The 23,389-nt window shown below is 39.3% G+C and overlaps 1 protein-coding gene across 1 annotated transcript in view; it reads right to left on the reverse strand.

The window, feature by feature from the left end:
- Positions 1-6,857, reverse strand: part of LOC124796147 (signal recognition particle 14 kDa protein) — a 43,177-nt gene extending 36,320 nt beyond the window's left edge. The window contains exons 1-2 of the mRNA XM_047260242.1: positions 6,718-6,857; positions 6,559-6,631 (exon numbers count right to left, since the gene is read on the reverse strand). Of these exons, the coding sequence (XP_047116198.1) occupies positions 6,559-6,631; positions 6,718-6,741 (97 nt within the window). The 5' untranslated portion in view covers positions 6,742-6,857. The remainder of the gene's footprint in view (positions 1-6,558; positions 6,632-6,717) is intronic.
- Positions 6,858-23,389: the final 16,532 nt, after the last annotated feature.

The raw sequence follows: 23,389 nt of genomic DNA on the forward strand, positions 1-23,389 counted from the left end.
TAAACAATTTACTGACTTGTATTTCATACACTACTTATTACTGCATCATCATCAATCAAGTATGTACTCTCTCTTTATTAGATAATGAAAGACGCTCCGCTGAAGCATAGCATAGTGATGTAAACAACTACGATGGAACTTCCCAGTACAAAAGGCATCTGTACAGGGCATCTATACAAGGTACTTAAAAGGCATCTATATGGTCCACTGTCCCATATTTTCAACCACATATTCTCTCACTGATGCACTGTACAGGGCCATTATAAATAATTCACTCATTTTCAAACTTCTATATTTTCCAATGTATTACATGTATAAATGTGAGTAATGCAGGAATTGAATGGGAAACTCGCTGAGTCTGCATTCTGCCCACTATTGCCATTAGGGTGCAGTGCATTGACAAAATGCTGACAAAGTAACAAAAGAGTTTTTGTGCTGGAAGATGTTTACCTGTTATAACAGTGCAACGAGCATTCAGAAGTAATTATGGAAAAGAACCACTATGTATACAGAGTATTGTGGGTTAGTATCAACAATTTAGGGGAACTGATTGTATCTGCAAAGAGAAAAGTACCAGTTGATCAAGTGTGCCAGATGCAAATGTGGAGTTAGTCAGGTAAAGCTTCATACATAGTCCAAAAAAATCAATGTTCCGCACAAACCACGAACTTGGCAAATGGCAGCAAACAATGAATGGGGAAGATTTTATGATGGTGGTTTCATTTCAAACCATAGCGTCTCCAACCCATGCAACAATTAAAATGAGGAGATTATGCCCAACATCATCAATTTCACTTCACTATGCAGTAAGGAATTGAGGATTAACATTTTGCCTCCAAGCTGACATTCAGTGACAAAGTAACCCTCAACTTACATGAAAAAGTTAATCACCACAATGTCAAAGTGTGAGGCACTGAAATTCTCTTGAAACTAAGGTGCACAAATGAAATTTGCCAAAGGTTACTGTTTTCTGTGCAATTTCGAAGACAAAGCTGTTTGGGTTGCTTGCTGTATTGGCTGTGACAGGTACCTCTTACCTTGATATACTGCAGTAGTGTTTGTTTTCACAACTGACTGCTGATTCTGAGAATTTCATCTTCCAACAAGACAGGGCACCCTACCACTGGAGCACTGATGTTTGTCCCTACCTTAACAATGAACTCTTGGATCACTGGATTGGGCATAGTGATGAAAATCATATGATTGTTCCCTTGACCCCTCCCCCAGGTTGTCTGGCGCAACACCTTGTGACTTTTTCTTTTGGGTGTACATTAAGAACCATGTTTATGTACCTCACTGCCAAGAACACTGGAACAGCTCAGAGAACACATCAATGCTGCTGTGATGACCAACTTCAAGTTGTTACATAAAATGTGGAACAAATTTGGCTACTGCTTGGACATGTGCTGTGTGACCAAAGTGCACTTGCAACACCTTTGTAGAGTGCAAAATGCAAACCTGGTAAGTTTACAGTTCTATTCCTGCATTAGTTACACTTGTACACATAATACTTTGGAAAGTACAGAACTGTGGAAATGAATGAATAACTTACAGTAGCCTCACAGTCACTACCAACACATCAGAATAGAAGGAAAATATTCAACTCTCCACAACATGTTTTTGTTGTAATACATTCAGTATTGAATACATATCCTTGGCTAACACCTTAAATAAGGCTATTATCATCATCATAATCATCATCATTTTTTACTCCAGCTGCTCAGATGTGGTTTATAAGTGATCTGCACTTGTGTCCATCCATGTACCATTCTTCTCTCAGGACTGTATCCCAGCTGACTCCTCATTAAGAGGAATTCAAAAACAGGATTTGAATGAAGCACTGAACAACCAAGAGTGTCACATTCATTTATATTACTTCTATGCTGCATGGCTCAAAAATAAATCTGGGATACAAGATGACCCTACATTAAATACACAATTTGCTGCACTTAACTATTCCATAAACATACTGGAGTTCTTTGGTAGCTAGAATGGACAGATATCCTCAAAAAGAAAGGGGACAGAGCACTAACGCATATCAAAAGGAGGGAAAAGAAGGCAGTCGTCATATTTAAGTAACCATTGAGTTATTCACTTGAACTGTTTATGGAAACTACTGCAAGTACAAATGAAAAATAGTTAGACTGGGATTCAAATCTCCTCCCACTCGTAAGTCAATCCAGTATCCTAACAACAGTGATGTATTTCTCAGTTTTAATACTAAACAATGGAAAACCTGGGCTGGAAAAATGACAATATTATGAAAAGCATAGATTCCTGTTCACCATTTAGAGGAGACACTGAATGACCTACAGGCACAACAAAAAGACTGCTGTACAGATGAGCTTCCAGCCAAAAGACCTTCTACAGCAGAACACATACATTCATACAAACACAACTCACACACGTGACCACTGTCTATGGCCACTGGCACTGGCCTCAGTAACCAGATACAGTGGTCGTCGTGCCCATCTGTAATTCATCTCCTCCATATGGCGGTGTATAAGAAAGAAGCAGATACCATGCACCCCAGTCCATGTGCACTGTAAGGGCAGGAGTAACAATTCCTAAAGGCTCGTCAGTAAGACATAACAGAAACTGACAGCCATTTGACACAGTAAAAACATTCCAAACACAGACACCAGCTGAACTATGCCATTGGTAACACATCTTTTTCACTGCACAATCTATCTTTTTCATAATTTTGCTAGTTTTAGTGCTGAAATAAACTTTTACTTTCTTCTGAATCAAAATCTTCTAACACTGTTTTACCCAAATCACAAATAATTTCTTTACATATATGTAATTTAATACTGAAGGATGAATTGCAAGCAATAAACACGAATTAGTATCACAATCACCACTGTAGACATCATTAAATGCCAGGTTCAATGACTGTTCACAATGAGTTGGTCTTACAAGAATCAATGACCAATGTTGACATCCTCATAGTAGTCTGCATTGAAACAAGTCAGTTAATGGATGTATTGGGGCCAAATTTAAAATCTACACATTCAAAGCTCAACCTGGGGTGCAGAGTATCAGGAGTAATTTAATGGTAATCAACCCACAAAAAATAGTATTTTGCAGAAGTTTTAAAATTAAAGGACTATAATGCAGTATTTACAGTTTATTATAAAACTAGATGTTACCTGCATCTGCACTCGCATGTCAGTAAAATGAAATGAAATGTGCGTGTGGCTTTATTGCCCAGGAGAGCCAATTCAGAATGTTCGGCCAGTAAGTCTTTATATTTGACGGCAATTTGTGCATCATTGGTGACAAAATGATAATCATGATCTCTCTCTCTCTCTCTCTCTCTCTCTCTCTCTCTCACACACACACACACACACACACACACACACAGAGCCTCTGGTAGCGTCTGGCTTCCTACCTCGAATGAAATGATGTAGGCCTACAGACAAAGTTGACTTTTCGAGAAGTTGAACTCACTTCGAACTGCCAAAACTCAATTAGCCTAACCATTCTTTTAAAAGTTTTGGCAATTCAGGAATTGTAGTGTCACACATCTGACCAAGTGATTCTGAGAATTTAATGCAAAGGAGGAAGGGATATTACACATAAATGTTAACTTAGTTCATGTCAGCTCTCCACTATAAAATTCAGCTAAATAAGGCCACACAAAGCCTTTTATGGTGATAAGAGAGCCAAGAGCACCATATTAAAACAAACACTCTTTTACATTAAATTTTTTTGATGTGGGTCCTTAGCCTGCATATAAATGGGGCCCTGGAATATGCAGTACAGTAATATAATCGATGAAAACAAACATCATTCCATGGGCACTTTCCAGAAGAATAAAGCATGTTAGTACACATTCTGTAATGTTGTATTAAATGTTTTATTCTGAAAACACACATTGGGATACAATTCCATTTCTTTTAGGATGCATCCACAACAAGATGCCTTATTCTCTGTTCAGCCTGTGTATAGGCTCCACTTTTCCAGCAGCGCAAATACACATGCACATTTGTGCATACTTACATTGTCAGAAATGGGAAGCACTCGCCGAAGCTCATTACTTTCCATCTTTAGTGACAATCACTCATGCTGTTTAACAGGTGCTATGCACTCATAATCAGGTGGTGCCTATGTGTTCTGTTATGTAAGCTGTTTTTGTTTTGCAACCAGGATATTTATGTGCAATTATGTTTGCCGACTCCAAAGTAAGTCCACTGAAATTTCTACCCAACTACAGACAAAGTGACAGCCTACGGAAATCCATCTCTGAAGATTATTTTGACAAAAATTTGAGATGGGGTGTCCCGAGTTCAAAGTATGGGACTGATTGGCTAAAGTGCACTTAATGAGTATCAGGCTCTTCCCATGCACATTCATCATCTTCAAATCCATCCAGCATGCCAGGTAGGATGATTACAAACAATTTCCCTGCATTTTGCTCTATCTTGAATACTTCCTGTCTTGATATTGTTTCCCACTTTTCTACTCTGTTCTTTGGATCTTCCTTAATCTGATCCAGCCATCTTTTTCTGGGTCATTTGATAAATCCTAGGGTAGCAAAAAACAAGGACGATCCTACAAATTCATGAAAAAAAAATGAAAGTTGCAGGTTAATGTTCAGGCTCCAATGACTTATTAACACAATAACTGGAAAAGATTGCACAGGTGGAGCTCTTCAACAAACTACTAGTAAACGGAATGAAGGACATTTGTGGTGCAAATACAAATCTGGAAACAACAATTGCTGGAATGGATTCTGAGTTCTATGGCATTCCTGCAATTGTCCAATATGAGGGATTTAATCTGTAATATCTCAAAACAAGTTGTGTGAATACTGTGAGTACACAGCAAAATAAATATTATGCTACAAATGCCAACACACATTCACATAATCACTAAGAACCTTGATAAAGCAAATCACTGATTTATGAATAATCAGATAAATACTTTGTTCTGAAACATGAAATGAGTTGTTCAAACTGATATATGAACCACAGTTTGGTAGATAATCAGGAGTTATTGCCAGGCTTATCTCTGCATAAATTACATTGAGCCAACAAGGAGTTTGTCAGAAGAAATAACAATATATACACGTGCGCACATCAACACCTGAAGTGTGCACGAGTTGCATTTGCACACGCACTCATGTGCTCCCCCCCACCCCCACCCCCAATTGCCAACGAAGATCTTTTTGACTGACAGCTCACTTTCTGACAGCCTTTTTGTTGTGCCTATCTGAGATTCAGCATGGTGAGCAGCAACTATGCTTTTCATAATACTGTTATACATATAAATCTAAAGTCATGACGGTGTAAGAGAATCCCAAACAGTTGCAGAGGGCTGGGTGCAGAGCTTCGCATGCCTACCTCAACCAATCACAATAATGTGATTTTATAAATGACTCTATGGCAACATCACATTGTTGTCACAGTTATGCACAAGGCTCTTTCTAGCCTGCAGCAGACTGTGCTTCACAGTTGAAGGTTGGCAACAGTGCTGCTAGCTATCAGGGATCTTCTTACACCGTCTCGATTACAGTTGTCACTCATCTGAAATTTGTAAGAAAAATGTATCACTTTGCACACCTCAAAGAATAATAAAACTGTTATTTAAATATGTTTTTCACACAGTCATCTATCTCTTTTATTTTCATGTCACCTTTCATCACAATACACACAGCACACACTGCCTTGCACAGAAGTGGATGTGCAGCCAACAGCTTGAACAATAAGGTGACGTGTGGACAGGACTGCACACATGTGTACCCTACTATCCACCAATGTTTGTGCATGTACTTATCTGCATCTAGTTTTCCACATGAAGGAAGAGGCATAACGTGAACATACCTCAGACAATGCTGCAGATCAGATTTCAGAGGGATATGACATAACACACTAGCCACAAACGAAAAATGGGAAATAATTGCACACATCAACTAACATCAATGAATTTCTCAAAGTAGCTCCTGATGTGCTTGTTGTTTGTGTGTAATGCGATGGAAACAAAAATACACAAAATTAAACACTAATGGAAAGAAGTGATATGCACAAAACTACACAGGATAAAAATATGGCCACTACAGCCACTTGGTCACAAACACGTCAGGTGGAAAGAAAACATATGTAAACACATAACCATGTTCTATGTTACATAGCTACTCACTAAGCAAATACATGAACACTCGTGCTTCTCCAAGACAAGAAAAAACACTACGCCGAAATGTTGTAAAAAGAAACAACACTGTTATAACCTACCACTAAACTTCAGCTGCAACCTCTTGAAAACAACTTTGTTTATTATACGCAAGTGGAAAATACATGAGCGATAAAAAAAATAAAAAGCGGGCTACAGAAGTGGAGATGGGGTCTTAAAAAAAATCATTCAAACATAGAGTACAAGAAAAAGAAGCCTTGAGGAATAATCTACGCGATACAATACTAACAAAGACACGCTTATACTAACATCGACATTTTGACACGTGAGAGATATGAGTGGAGGAGAAAAGTCTAGTTGCTCGACATAATAATAAAAAAACTTCACATGTTACGGGTTTCCAATTAGAACCCGAAAACTTACACCTCTTCATAACCATAACCACAGCCCCACTGTTTCGCGCGCGCTGGAACATTCGCGTGAGCTCCGTCAAAAACTGCAAAGGAACGAATATATGGGAACAAAATCTTTCAAAAGCAATACTAACAAATTACATACAAAACATTTATATTTGCTTCTTACAACTTCATTCTCAAGCAACACCATATTGCATATTAAAACTTGCCACTTCCCGCATCAAAGTTGCAAGTGCAACACATTTACCAGAGGGCAGAGAGTCCACACCAAATCGTCTACCATCAGTAACCCTACCTGGAACACTGTTGCCACACCTGGCAAACAGTTGAACAACAGCCCATTTAGTGTATTTGTTTACAAACGGAATGAGAGCCGGATGAGGTAATATGTGGTATAAGTAACGTTACTACAACACTGTATCGATGTTTACTTATGTTGTATTTTCTGTTAATGTAAACTCCTAAGTAACTAGTTAACGGTGCAATTGTTACATTTTCTTGTTCATTGTTTGCTCTAGATTGTTATTTTATTGTGGACAGATTTTCATTTCGCGTTGTATCCACATTTACATTCTCCAGAATCGATGTTACTTTTGCTTTCTGTACTTTGCTGACAAACTGAAACCAGTTTCAGGGTACTAGGACATTTTAGACTACATACATTTGTGTATCACCCTTGGCCTTTTTCCCAGATATTCCGAACACACAGCCCATGTCAGCGACATAATTTTTGAAGATAGCATTCCACATGAAGAATCACCTGTCGTGTCTCAGTCTATACTGCCCGTTCCTTTATGTAAATGAACTCATTTCGAATTCTTTCAAGACCCAGCCCTTTTCAGAGGCACTATTTTTGATGATCCAAATCTATACTGTCCTTTATTAATGTAAATAAAATCGTTTTCATTATCTTCCAATCTTAATTTCAACACACATAAATAAAGTGCCATGCATTATATAATGCTTTGGAACTGCCTCCATTGCCTCTATGTTAGTGCTTCTGTTAAACTTCGAAGTATTTCAAAAACAGTAACTGATTTGAATGTTTTTTGTTTTTAATTAGTGTTAGGAAAAGAAACAACAAAGTAGAGTATCTACCGTTAGCGAAACATGGAATTTCAGAATTTGTGTAATATTTGCTGAATCCAAACATTTGGTTTTCACTTTGTAATTTAAAAAATTGGTAGGCTAAGAATAAATGCAGCTAATCAATCAAAAAGGCCACAGTGTGAACGACAGTTATGAAAGAGCACTACATATAAATTACGATTAATGATAAAAAGTATAATATAACTCAAATAAAGCTATATAATAAAATTGTGCCCATCAGTAAAAAGGTTAGATAAACTTGGAGTTTCTTCTCAAAGTACATTCAAGATACTTGTACATGAAGAAACCAGTTAATTAATTTCCAAGCAGAAGGCTGCATGGTTAAGTCTCCCCAAAAAAGTTATTATTAACTTCTTTGGCAAGAACCAGTTACAGATGCTACAATCATATGTCGTAGATAAGTTAAATGATTGGTTTATGCAGTTATGACCTTTGTCTTAAAAATTTGGTAACTGGTGTATACAATGATGATAATTCTTCAGACATTCAAATTGTAATGATCAGAGTATCTTATTGTTGCAGAAGTATTTAATCAGTCAAGTGTTAGAGAGGCTAGAAAGGTAAATTTCCATCATCACAGTGGTTTTATTCCTGTGAAGGTCTGAGTTGATAAAGCTTTATGAGGTAAAATAAAGACTTCTCTATGAGCATAAAACGCTGGTAATTGATCACCTTAGCCTAAAAGTTACTAGAATCAGTAACAATATGACTTAATATTTCCTAATTGTTCATGCAGTTAACCTACGTCAGAAAATTACCAGGTTATTAATTCTCCAAGAAGTAATAACCTATAGGCTATTGTAATATTAAAAAGTTTGAAGTATGGTGTTGTTGAAAATGCTCTATGCCCTTGCCCATAGGTTTTCATTAGTCTTAAGTTTTCCCCAGCAGTGTTTGGTTAACACTTATTGTAGGTCTGCTGTGAAATGAGGGACATACTACCCATGATCCAACTCACTCCTTCTAGTCCAACCCTAAGCCACTCCCACTGCCTGTCAGAGGCTGGGCCACCTGTGAAAGAGACAGTGTCGTATGCCAACTCGGGTGCTCACACTCCACAGTTTTTATGTTGGTGTGACTACCAGCTAGCTGCCCACAAAGATGGATGGCTACCACCAAATGGTCGCCAAGAACACAGTTGACCACCTGATATCACAACATGCAGCTGAGCACAACATGCTGAATTTCAGTGGCTGCTTCACACCTCAGGACATCTGGATCCTTCCCTCTGCCACTAGCCTCTCTGTGCTATGCAGATGGCAGTTATCCTTAGTACATAACCTTTGCTCCTGTAAGAGTCCTGGTCTCAGTCTCATGTAACGTTCTGTCTCCACACACTTCACCCAACAGTTTTCCATTCCCCTGTCCTGCCACCCCTTCCCAGCTCACATCACATGCAGTGTATGCTGCTCCCCACCAGCTCTGGCAGCTGTGAATGACCTGCTTCTCACTGTTCTGCCTCAATGCTGTGAATGACATGACATGGATTCTACAATAGAACAAAAGAATTGGAGGGTCATCATAATCCATGAATCACTCAACCAAGTCAATACTTGGAGATCGATCTGAGCTGCATTCAAGGTATGCTGTGGTGTCCCAAACATGTTTAACAGGATTGGCTTGGACACACACACACACACACACACACACACACACACACACACACACACACACACACACACACACTCTCTCTCTCTCTCTCTCTCTCTCTCTCTCTCTCTCTCTCTCTCTCTAGTGTCCATGGAGTGTTGCTCAAAACTGACACAATTTAAGAGTGATGAAGTGGTCAGTTTTCTTGCATAAGGAATAGGTTGCCTGCTTGTAGCTTTAGATCAACTAACAGCTGCACGTGATTGGACAGTAGCTTCCATTATTATTTGCAAGTGGGTAAAGAGATGCTCCATTTGATCCTGTATGTGGACATCATCCACATGAGAATACCTTTGCCACCTACATGATCTGTGCTCTGTTGGGAAACAGGGCACGTAACTTCACATGAATTTTTAAAATGCTCATACCCTAACACCATTGTGTATCATGATGTATCACTTTATCAAACAGATCAGGCTACCTCTTCTCATGCTTTGGATAGTGAATGGCAGTGCTGTGTTTGCATGCTAATCTCTCGTCCTGTGGTATGCAGTGAGTAGATGTACAGGTTTAGAGTGGTACTTTCTGTACTCCATTATGAGCTGGTGGTTGAGAGTGGAAAGCCTCATACCAGTATTAAATTGGCATATGGAATGTTGCACATTGGCCCATTTATCTGCTGTCAGAATCTCTTATAGAAACCTCCATTGCCTATGGCAGATGATTCTGTTGGTGGTACCAAGCACCACGGCACAGTGGATGCAATTCAAAAGGATGGCAACTCAAATTCCCAACCAGCTACCCAGATTTAGATTTTCCAGGGCTTCCCTAAACCACGTAAGGCACATAACTAAGGTGACTTATTTGAAAAGGCCATGACCATGTTCCTTCTCCATTCTTCTTAAATCTGAGTTTGTTTTCCATCTCTAATGACTGTGTCATCAACAGGATGTTAAACTCTTATCTCCCTTCATCCCGCAGTAGTAGTTGTTCTGAACTAAGATAGACACACACATGGTACACCCTTGAAGACAGTGGCAAATGGAAAGCCCAGTGTCTCCACTGCTTGTTTGAGATGGAGTTACCCATATGTTGGACTCCACAAATTGGCCTGCAACAAAATTAGCTGATATCTATCATACCCTGCTCCCACATACTATGCCAATGTCCACTAAAAGGTTTGACAACATTCCACTCATGTTACACCTCAAACTATTATATGTATTTAACAAAAGGTATTGTAGTGATTGCCCTAGAAACAGTCTACAATTAATTTCCCTTTAGGAGCCAGGAGAGGAGGTTTCATCCATATTAAAAACCATTAGTGTTATTTAACATATTTTTGTCATTCAGAATTTTAGATACTCCATAGAACCAGTTTCTTATTTATCTCTCATTAACATACAGCAGATTATTGGGATAAAACTTGATCTCTCTTAACAATGGCATGATATCACTTTCCAGGTAGATTCTTTGCGCTATAGCCTTAGAACCTCACAAATCTGCCTTTCCAATAAGTTTTTGGGTAGATATGTAGCTATATTTTCCTTAGTAACTCGAAACCCCATGTTGGGACAGTACAGAACTAAGCCCATCAGCTCTACATCTATACTCTGCAAACGACCATGAGGTGCATGGCAGGCAGTTTGTTCCATTGTATCATTTATTAGAGTTTCTTCCTGTTCCATTCACATATGGAGCAAAGGAAGAATTATTGATTGAATGCCTGTGTGTGTGCGGTAATTATTTTAATCTTTTTTCCACGGTCCCTATGTGAGTGATATGTAGGGGATTGTAGTATATTCGTAGAGTCACCATTTAAAGCCCGTTCTTGAGACTTTATTAATAGACTTTCTTGAAAGAGTTTGTCTGTTTCAAAGAGTCTTCCAGTTCAGTTCCCTCAGTATCTCTCTGACACTCTCCCAAAGGTTAAACAAACCTGTGACCATTTGTGCTGCTCTTCTCTGTATACATTCAACATACCTTGTTAGTCCTCCTCCCCCCCCCCCCCCACCCCCCCTCAGTCACTCAGTCACACACGAACCATGGACCTATGTGGACCTTACTGTTGGTGGGGAGGCTTGCTTGCCTCAGCAATACGGATAGCCATACCGTAGGTGCAACCATAACAGAGGGCTGTCTGTTGAGAGACCAGACAAACGTGGTTCCTGAAGCGGGACAGCAGCTTTTTCAGTAGTTGCAGGGACAACAGTCTGGGTGATTGACTAATCTGGCCTTGTAACAACAACCAAAACGGCCTTTCTGTGCTGGTACTGCGAATGGCTGGAAGCAAGGGGAAACTACAGCTGTAATTTTTCCTGAGGACATGCAGCTTCACTGTATGGTTAAATGATGATGGCATGCTCATGGGTAAAATATTCTGAAGGTAAAATAGTCCCCAGTTCGGATCCCCAGGTGAGTAATATCCAGGAAAAATAAAACTGGCATCCTATGGATTGAAGTCTGGAATGTCGGATCCCTTAATCGGGCAGGTAGATTAGAAAATTTAAAATCAGAAATGGATAGGTTAAAGTTAGGCATAGTGGGAATTAGTGAAGTTCAGTAGCAGGAGAAACAAAACTTTTGGTCAACTGAATACAAGGTTATAAATACTAAATCAAATAAGGGTAATGCAGGAATAGGTTTAATAATGCATTAAAAAAATATGAATGCAGATGAGCTACTATGAAGAGCATAGTGAATGCATTATTGTAGCCAAGATAGACACGAAGCCCACACCTACAACAGTAACACATATTTTTTACCAACTAGCTCCACAGATGATGAAGATACTGAAGAAATGTATGATGTGATGAAAGAAATTATTCAGATTTTTAAGGGAGACAAAAATTTAATAGTTACGGGGGACTGGAATTCGATTGTAGGAAAAGGAAGAGAAGGAAAAGTACTAGGTGAATTTGGACTGGGTGTAAGTAATGAAGGAGGAAGCTGCCTTGTAGAATTTTTCACAGAGCCTAACTTAATCATAGCTAACACTTGGTTTAACAATCATGACAGAAGGTTGTATACGTGGCAGAGGCCTGGAGAAACTAGAAGGTTTCAGATACACTGTGTGATCAAAAGTATCTGGACACCCCCAAAAACATACGTTTTTCATATTAGGTGCATTGTGCTGCCACCTACTGCCAGGTACTCCATATCAGCGACCTCAGTAGTCATTAGACATCGTGAGGAAGCAGAATGGGGTGCTCCGCAGAACTCACGGACTTTGGACATGGTCAGGTGATTGGGTGTCACTTGTGTCATATCTCTGTATGTGAAACTTCCACACCCCTAAACATCCCTAGGTCCACTGTTTCTGATGTGACAGTGAAGCGGAAATGTGCAGGGACATGCACAGCACTAAAGTGTACAGGCCACCCTTGTCTGTTGACTGAAAGAGACCGCCAACAGTTTAAGAGTGTCGTAATGTTTAATAGGTAGAGATCCATCCAGACCATCACACAGGAATTCCGAAGTGCATCAGGATCCACTGCAAGTACTACGACAGTTGGGCAGGAGGTGGGAAAACTTCCATTTCATGGTCGAGCGGCTGCTCATAAGCCATACAACACGCCAGTAAATTCCAAACGACACCTCGCTTGGTATAAGGAGCAAAAACATTGGCCAATTGTACAGTGGAAAAACGTTGTGTGGAGCAACAAATCACACTACACAGTGTGGCGGACCGATGGCAGGGTGTGGGTATGGCAGATGCCAAGGGAATGTCATCTGGCAGCGTATGTAGTGCCAACAGTAAAATTTGGAGGTGGTGGTGGTATGGTGTGGTTGTGTTTTTCATTGAGAGGGCTTGTACCAATTGTTTTGCATGGCACTATCACAGCACAGGCCTACATTGATGTTTTAAGCACCTTCTTGCTTCCCATTGTTGAAGAGCAATTCAGGGATGTCGAATGCATCTTTCAGCACTATCAAGCACCTGTTTATAATGCACGACTTGTGGCGGAGTGGTTACGTGACAATAACATCCCCATAATGGACTGGCCTGCACAGAGTCCTGAACTGAATGCTACAGAACACCTTTGCGATGTTTTGGAACACCAACTTTGTGCCAGGCCTCGCCAACCAAACCATCAGTATCTCCTCTCAGTGCAGCACTACATGAAGAATGGGCTGTCATTCCCCAAGAAACCTTCCAGCACCTGATTGAACATATTCCTGCAAGAGTGGAAGCTGTCATCAAGGGTAAGCGGGGGCCAACACCATATTGAATTCCAGCATTACTGATGGAGGGTGCCACAAACTTGTAAATCATTTTCAGCCAGGTGTCCGGATATTTTTGATCACATGGTGTAGAGTATATAATGGTAAGACAGAGATTTAGAAACCAGATTTTAAATTGTAAGACATTCCCAGGGGCAGATGTGGACTCTGACCACAATTTGTTGGTTAAGAACTGTAGATAAAAATTGAAGAAACTGCAGAAGGTAGTAATTTAAGGAGATGTAAGATGCATAAACTGAAAGAACCAGAGGTTGATGAAATTGTAGAAATGATACTGCGTGAAGAATTTAACAGAGCACTGAAAGACGTAAGTTGAAACAAGGCCTCGGGAGTTGACAACACCCCATTAGAACTACTGATAGCCTTGAGAGAGCCAGCCATGACAAAACTCTTCCATCTGGTGAGAAAGATGTGTGAGTGTGTGAGACAGTACCCTCAGGCTTCTAGAGGAATATAATAATTCCAATTCCAAAGAAAGCAGGTGCTGACAGGGGTTAAAATTACCAAACTATCATTTCAATAAGTCACTGATGAAAAATACCAACATGATTTTTTTACAGTTTAATGGAAAAACTAGTAGTAGTCGACCTCAGGGAGGATCAGTTTGGATTCCTTAGAAATTTGGGGACATACGAGGCAATACTGACCCTACGACTAATCTTAAAAGATAGGTTAAGGAGAGGCAAAACTACTTTTCTAGCATTTGTAGTCTTAGAGAAAGCTTTCAATAATATTGACTGGAATACTCTCTCTCAAATTCTGTAGGTGACAGCGGTAAAATACAGGGAGCGAAAGGCTATTTACAATTTGTAGAGAAACTGATGGCAGTTATAAAAGTTGAGGGGCACGAAAGAGAAGCAGTGGTTGGGAAGGGGGTGATACGGGGTTGATGCCTATCCTTGATGTTGTTCAATCCATTTATTGAGCAAGCAGTAAAGGAAACATAGAAAAAATTTGGAGTAGGAATGAAATAAAAGCTTTGAGGTTTGCTGAGGACATTGCAATTCTGTCAGAGACAGTAAAGGATTTGGAAGAGCAGTTGAACGGAATGGTCATTGTCTTGAAAGGAGGATATAAGGTGAACGTCAACAGAAGCAAAACTAAGACAACTGAGTATAATCAGGTGATTTCGAGGGAATTAGATTAGGAAATGAGACACTTAAAATAGTAGATGAGTTTTTCTATTTGTAGAGCAAAATAACTGATGATGATCACAGTAGAGAGGATATAAAATGTAGACTGGCTATGGCAAGGAAAGCGTTTCTGGAGAAGATAAATTTGTTAACATTGAGAATAGGTTTAAATGCAGGACGTCTCTCCTGTTCTGACAAAAAGAGAATAGAAGTTTTCAAAATGTGGTGCTGTAGAAGAGTGCTGAAGATTAAATGGGTAGATCATGTAATTAATGAGGAGGTACTGAGCAGAATAAAGAGGAATCTGTGGCAAAACTTGACTACAAAAAGGGATTGGTTGGTAGGACATGTTCTGAGGCATCAAAGGATAACCAATTTAGTATTGAGGGAAGCATGGAGGGTAAAAATCATAGAGGGAAACCAAGAGATGAATACACTAAACATATTCAGAAGGATGTAGGTTGCCGTAGTTATTCGGAGATGAAGAGGCCAGCACAGGGTAGAGTAGCATGAAGAGCTACATCAAACCAATCTCTGGACTGAAGACCACAATACACCACAGTCCTATTTGGTACGGGTTCCACACGCTTGAGCAATATTCTAGGGTGGTTGGGTTGAGTGATTTGTAAGCAGTATCCTTTGTAAGCTGATTGCACTTCCCCAATGTTCTACCAATAAGCTGAAGATGAGTTAGCCAGTTCCGACAGTGACTCATTGATATTATAGTCAGAGGATACTTCATTGATATTATAGTCACAGGGTACTATGTTTCTTGTCCCTTGCTTTTTTTAAGTGCACAATTTTATATTTCTGGGCATGTAAAGCAAGTTGCTAGTCTTTGCACTACTTTGAAATCTTATCAGCTCTGACTGAATATTTGTGCAGCTTCATTCAGATAGTGCTTCATTATGGATAACTGGATCATCTGCAAAAAACCTGATGTTACTACTAATATTCTCTGCAACGTTTGTAATATACAACATGAACAGCAAGGGTCCCAACACACTTACCTGGGGCACACCTGAAGTAGCTTGTACATTTGACAATGACTCTCCCTCGAAGATAACATATTGTGTACTCCCTACCAAAAAGTCCTTATTCCAGTCACAAATTTCACTTGATATCCCATATGATCATAATTTTGACAATAAGCATTGGTGTGGTACTGAGTCAAATGCTTTTCAGGAATCAAAAAATACAGCATCTACCTGACTGCCTTCATCCAAAGACTCAGTATGTAATGTGAGAAAAATATGAGTTGGGTTTCACATGATTGATATTTTTGGAATCCATGCTTGTTAGCAAGGAGAAGGTTGGCCGTTTGAGCTCAGATATGTGTCAAGATTGTATAACTTATTGATGTCAAGGATACTGGACGATAGTGTTGTGGATCACTTCTACTACCCTTCTTGTAGATGAGTGTAACCTGTGCTTTTCTCCAAAAACTGGGCACTGTTTTTGTTCGAGGGGTCTACATTAGATTGTAGTTAGAAGAGGGGCTAACTTAGCTACATTTTCAGTAGAGAATCTGTTAGGGATTCCATTGGGCCCTGGAGCTTTGTTCAGTTTTAATGATTACAGCCATTTTTGAACCCCACTGACACTAATGCTTATTTCACTCATCTTTTCAGTGTTCAAGGATTAAATTACAGCAGTTCTCCTTTGTGAAGGAGCATTTGAAAATGGAGTTAAGCATTTCAGCTTTTGCTTTGCTACCCTCAGTTTCAGTTCCTGTCTCATTCACTAGAGACTGGACAACAACCTTGATGCCACCAATGGCCTTTACATATGACCAGCATTTCTTTGGATTCTGTGTTCATTTGACAATGTTCCACTACAGTAGTCATTGAAGTCATCACACATTGCTCTCTTGGCAGCCACACGCATTTCATTCGGCATCTCTCTATCTATAGTCCTATGCTTTGTTTTACATCTATTATGCAGTGATATCTGTTTCTTTAGAAGTTTATTTACACTGACTGCATGCCATGGAGGTTCCTTCCCATTATAGACTGTTCTATTGGGTACATATCTATCCAGTTTGTGGTCAACTTTTTTTTACAAACTTCAGGCATAGTTCCTGTACATACTCCTGGCATGTGCTGAAAGTTTCAAGTTCCTCATAGTGATATGACACTATTGATTTTTTTAAAATCTAACTTACTGAACATATATACTATCTGCTTAGTTTAGTTACCCTTTGTACTTTGCAGTCATTGTTGCCACAACCATGTCATGGTGACTGATACCGGTTTTGATGTGGACATCCTCAAAGTGGTCAGGTATGTTCGTTGCCATTAGATCCAATATGTTTCCATCATCAGTGGGGTTCCTAGCTATTTGTTCTAGGTAATTTTTCAGAGAAGGCGTTAGTACTGTTTCACAGAATATCTTATCACACCCATACTAACAAAACTATAATTTTCCCAATTAATTGGTGGATGATTAAAGTCTCCACTAATGATTATGAGGAACTTAAATAAAAGTGAACTGAAGTTTTATCTAAAGTTTTTGGTTACATCAGGAAATGAGTCTAGTGGGAGATAGAAGGATCCAATTATCGTTTTATGCCCACTCCTGTAATGATTCTTGTCCAAAAATCTCACATGCAGCTTCAGTTTCTATCTTAGTGGCTTTGAGTTTCTTGTTTACTGTGGCAAATTTCCCATTTGCCTATCCTTGATATGTACACTTAAACTTTCCCCAAAAATCTCACTGCTATCAATTTCAGGTTTCGACCGGCTTGCTTATGTGAGCTTCACTGTTTCTCATAAGTGCTTCAAACTCTGGCACTTCATTGCGAATACTTCTGCATTTCACCATTTGGATTTTAATATTCTCACCTGTGGGAGGCATTCCTTTGATCTTTAACTGATACTTCTGGGTTCCCTACAGGTATCATTATCTATATTGGATGGAGAGTCTCCTAATCTAAAAGAGCCTTGTGTACAACCCACACACAGTCAGTTAACTGAGTAGCAATCTCTGATGTGTAGTGCACACATGACCTATTTAGGGGGACCCTACAGTTCTCACCCCTATGGTGCAAGTCCAGGAGGTCACAGCCTAGCTCATCACTGAACCTTTGAAGTCTCTGGTCCAGTCCTTCCACTCAACTGAGAACCAAATGCCTCGATCAGTTCTGGGAGCATTGTTGCAAATTGTGAGCTTCATTGAAACTCCATGTGTGGGGCTGCTCTTCTCAACCTTCTGCAATTCGCTGGACTGACCCCAGTATGACCTCGGAGCCCAGATGACAGGCATCATTTGTTCCAATGTATGACACAATCTGCAATTTGTTTCATCCTGTTCCCTCAGTGGGTCCTGGAGTAGCCTCTTCAACATATTGAATAAGACTCCCTGGCATTCACATTTGAGTACACTGGTGACCTTCCCAGTCCCTTGCTGCCATTTCTGAAAGGGGTGCCATCATTCACTGTCTATTTGAACTGCCAAGGATTAATAGACCCTTACTGTTTTGTATTTGCCTCCTCTTGGCACTGGATAAAATAGGTTTCCTCAAAACACGTAAAGTGAGTCCCACTGGCTCACTTTCAGTTTCAGTGAGAAAAAGCACCTCAGACTCCTTGGTCAGAGGGATCGGTACAACACCTTGAGTCCTCCCTAGTCCTCATCCTTCCTATATAGGAGGCCTAGATCTACCATTGCCATGCCACTCGCAGTCAAGTGGATGAGTAATCACAGATCCTGTACTTTCTGCAGAGGAGACAGGATCCAACGGAAAGGATAGTACTGTAGGGACTTCTGGTGCCAGTATCACAGGTACGTGACTCTCATGAGCTCTTCCAACATGATGATTCACAGCAGCTATCAATCATTTGATAGTAGTCAGGGCAATTAAATCTGCTTACAAACTTGAACCAATTCATCCCACATTCCTCTCTCTCTCTCTCTCTCTCTCTCTCTCTCTCTCTCTCTGTCTCTGTCTCTTAAACCCCCTCCACTCCTCCTCAGACACAATGTGGGCACAGTGTGCAGGAGATCCCTGTGAAGCTAGATAAAACTTTTATTTCTTAATGTATTTGGAACATTGTACAATTAGTCTCCAGTGTATTTTTAACTTCACTTGGCATCTGAAATCTTACTCTTTAGATGTTTCAAAAACCTTGAGTTAAAGACATGTTATATTTTCATGAATTGTAGTGCATATTTTACTTTGTTAAGGGGATAAATAAATTAATATGAAAAGCTCAGGCAAGAATATTAATTAGGCTATCTTGATATAAAAAATATGAGAAATATAGGGCATTTCAAACTGAATGTGCAAGTTCTGAGGCTTTGTAGCATTTATTACATTCAACTTACAGTTATAAATAATACATCAAATGAAAGAGCAGCTGAAACAGTTTATCTTACAAGTGTTCACTTAGGTGAAGTGTCAAGTCATCACTGAAGACGACCGAGCGAGGTGGCGCAGTGGTTAGCACACTGGACTCGCATTCGGGAGGACGACGGTTCAATCCCGTCTCCGGCCATCCTGATTTAGGTTTTCCGTGATTTCCCTAAATCGTTTCAGGCAAATGCCGGGATGGTTCCTTCGAAAGGGCACGGCCGATTTCCTTCCCAATCCTTCCCTAACCCGATCTTGCGCTCCGTCTCTAATGACCTCGTTGTCGACGGGACGTTAAACACTACCCACCACCACTGAAGACGACAAGATCCAGAATATCTTCACTGCCATGCAGCAATGTTTCGTTTACAAAGCCGACACATAAACCATATGCTGCTTCTTAAAGATCTCCACAGAGACATCACTGGAAATGCTAAATCACGACTAGCCATCCAAACTGATTTCTTGGTGCTATGAGTGAAAGGCTCTCACTCATGCAGCACATTGTTCAGTTACTGTTGGTCATTCCCATCTCTTCCCTTTGCGTACAGATATACAAACAAAACTGTTTGAATTGCTCTTTCATTTGATTTATTATTTATATTTGTAAGGTGAACATAATTAATGCTACAAAGCCTTAAAATCCGTATATTCATTTTGAAACACCCTGTATTTTGAATAACCTACTTAAATAAAATAATCTGTAGTTGGAATCTAGACCAGGTCTGTATTATTTAGGGTGGAGCAGAGGAAACACACATTTTTAAACAAGTAGTACGTGGTAATGAGTAGGGATATTGATCATGAGCAACCATTGGCAGACAGCTCAGACAATGTGTTTTCAGTTGCTTTGGAGCATAGAGCATCTTGTGTTCGCATTTTACCAGTTCTTTAGAAACAAAGATTCTGTGGTCAGGTTCAACAGCTTTTCCATCGAAAGTTTAATGTCATGACGCAGTTCCAGACCAAAATACTATATTCTAATGGGTTGCAGCATTTAGAAGTACTGGTTCTATGATGAAAAAGAAACCACCTGGTCTTCCATGTTCAGTTTGAACTCCGGGAAATGAACAATTGATGAAGCCCATTTTCATCTAGATGGTTACATTAATGTACAGAACTGTCAGTAATTGGTGTTAGAGATCCCACATGAGTTACACCAGGAACTTCTCCGCAACTCAAATGTGACATTGTGGTGTGCTATCTTCAAGACAGAGACTGTGGACCCTACTTTTTTGAAGATGGGGAACCGCAGTTACTGTGAAATCGGTGCCCTACATTGAAATGTTAAACAACGTTCTTCCTCCAGAACTTGAAAGGCATTGAGTTAACATGAGAGAAATGTGGTTCCAACAGGTTCTTTTTGTGAGGCTACTTGAAATCAAGAGAGTATGTGAACAAGCCCCACACAATAGATGACATCAAGATTTCCATTCATTATGAAATTGAAGCTGTGCTGAATGAATTGTCGTAGAGAGCTGTGCACAACGTTCAGGAAAGGATCCAAATTTGTGTCCAGCAAGGACGACTTCATATCAACAACATTATTTTCTGAACCTGATTCAGGTATGTAGATTTCAAAAATGCAGTAAAAGTCCTATTAAATAATTCAATATTTTGTAAAAAATAAAACATATACAATGGTAAGAATAGGTGGCTGCAGAGTGGTGCAGCAACTGTCATCGCAGGAAAGCTGGACAGAAGCAGAAATGATTAGCAAACGAGTTAACACAGCAAAAAAAAAAAAAAAAAAATTACTTAACTTGTATTTCTCCAGGAGTATGAAAACCCATTACAGAGAATGCAGCAACAGATAAGTCCAGCTATTACAGTAGCAAGAAAGATGAGGCTCTCTGTGCTAAAGCATGAACGTTGGTGTCAGAGCTGTGACTAAATGTCTTCTGCATAGTATCATGTGACGAAGAGGCTCAAAGTGAGATTGGGCTGCACCTCATTGTGAATGGACTGTCTGCCTGCCGCCAACCATCCCATATTGTGGCGACAGAGGGCACTTGTAATCTGTAGCCACTGGAGATGTGGCACAGTGGACATGGACCGTTGGGTCTGTTGGATCCCGCATGACCATTATCAGCATCTGACAAGAACTTACAATTCCATTGCCAACTCTGATGGCTGTAGGGTGGTATTAATCCGGATACTACATGTTATTCAGTAGCGAAAAACATGAGTATCCTCTTCTCCACCCTGTAGATGTTTTGTATATACTTTTAAAAGTGGCCAAATAAAACACGTGTCATTACTTATTGTCACAGGCAAGACCATAACAAGGTACTAAGAGTAAATATGGATCTGTTAATGTCCATAGAAGTTTGGTGGTATGTTTTTAGGTTGTACCATGTTTAACGTGTAAGAAATAAAACTATGATACCTAACCTTACTCCCAACAGATGAAGTTTCTTCTTGTGTTTTATTCAAAGTGTAAAATATGAAAAACCGATGACATATTCTTTAAAAAAAAAAAAAAAAACCTCTCCTAAACTCATCTTCTTCAACACAGACCTTTTCAAAAAATTATGACTTCAAATAAGAACAAACAAAGAAATAATTCTATCTCTAATTAAATAGCAAATTTTGTGTTGTTTGTAATTACTATTGTATGATTGGCTGGGATTCACTAATTACATCAAAGTGGCCATAAGTGTGGTAGTGGCCAAAACATGAAGCCTTGATCCTACCCGTAATTCAGTTGTTCATGCCTATTTTCTTATGGCCCCTAATTAGTCTGTCTCATTTGTTAAATCTTATAATGTAGATTTTAAAATGTCAGAATAAAAGTAGTTGCATGTCGATATTTGTGAATAACTTTAGTGAGCAACTAGAAGAAACTTCTACATTGTCATACATATTAAAACTCGTTGAGTGAGACAAATGTAATGTGTTATGATCCCTCCTAACAATATTTAATTGAATAACAAGCACAGAGTTCATCAAGGTCCATCATGAATAAAACAATAGGTGAATGCATCTGTTTATTTCTCCATTTAAAATATATTTCAGTATCTGTAGTAGAGCAGCACCAAAAGTAATGGAAACTACTGACGTGATGTTGTGTAAGCTGCATTGTTAGTAAACTAATTCCCAGCTTGCATAGTCTTGTGCGCATTTCTGTTTGTTAGTAGTGGAAATTGATAATGCTTATAAATGTCCTTGCCTGCCTCTAACTCGTAAGCATCTTGTTCTGCCATTTGATAACCTGTGAACAAATCACTTCATGGTTTAAAATTTTTCACTTTTTCTGAACTCATATTGCTGTTAGGTGTCTGTAACACTCTGAAAATATGTATGGGTTTCAAATTGTGCACTAAAAATCTCCACCTGAAACACTTGAACCCATGTTCTGTCAGTCCCCTCATAGTACCTAGGTTATGCATTAAGATGGCTTTCTAATGGCTCATATTGATGGTATACTTAATGTTGTACAATTAAATAAAGTCTGCAAATGCGGGTGATGGCTGCTACCTACCTATTAAATATTGGTGAAGAGGTATAGGTATGTTTACTCACATAAATTGGGGTAGAACTTCTAGCAAAGCAAGAAAGGCGATATTACATCTTGAGCATTCATGACCAAATATTTCCTTTTTGAGGGCTAAAAAAAGAAAAGGAAACATTTGGAAATAGCAAGAAATAAATGACACCATACATCGTACCACATATGGTAGGGGGAGAGAAAGAATGCAAAGTGTAAAAAGATTTCTTGTTTGAGATACCTACTTAGAAATGTTACCTTTGTTTGATCTGCCCAACACGGCCATACACTTCCAAGTAGAAACCAGTATGCTTGTCACTAATGCACCTATATTTACTCGTTAGCACCATCAAATAAATTTTATTTTGAAGAACCATAATAATAATATGCGTTTTCTGTAGTAATAGTCACAATTATTAATATTCTGCTGACAGATCTGCCACATAATGTCAAACTGCAGTGTGCCAACTGTAACAGTTAAAGACAAAACAGGAACGGTTCTGGTAGAAATAAAAGGCAATAAATCCCAGGATCTCAAAGAATTTTCACAAACTTTGAAGGATGTTCAGAAGCAAGTTAATACATACCTCACAAACCTCATCCACAACAGTGCACCAGGAGACTCTGTAAACAGTGAAAGTGGTAAGGAACAATGTAGTGTTTCCATTTCTTAAATGTTATTACTCATACCATCTCATTATAAGTGTAGCCAATATTTAAGGAGGTAACTGATATGATAAATGTCTGCTTTGTAATACGAGTGCTGGGGAAGCTCAGTGACATGGTACACATGGAGAGATGCCGTAAGAAATTTGACAACAAAGTGCTTCTAAAAAAATGTTCTGGATGTTGTCTTGTTTGTTTTAGGCTATATTTTTGTCTAATTGTACATTACATAAAAAAATATTCTCAAATGTGT

Source organism: Schistocerca piceifrons, chromosome 1 (genome assembly GCF_021461385.2).
Source record: "Schistocerca piceifrons isolate TAMUIC-IGC-003096 chromosome 1, iqSchPice1.1, whole genome shotgun sequence".
NCBI lineage: Eukaryota > Metazoa > Arthropoda > Insecta > Orthoptera > Acrididae > Schistocerca > Schistocerca piceifrons.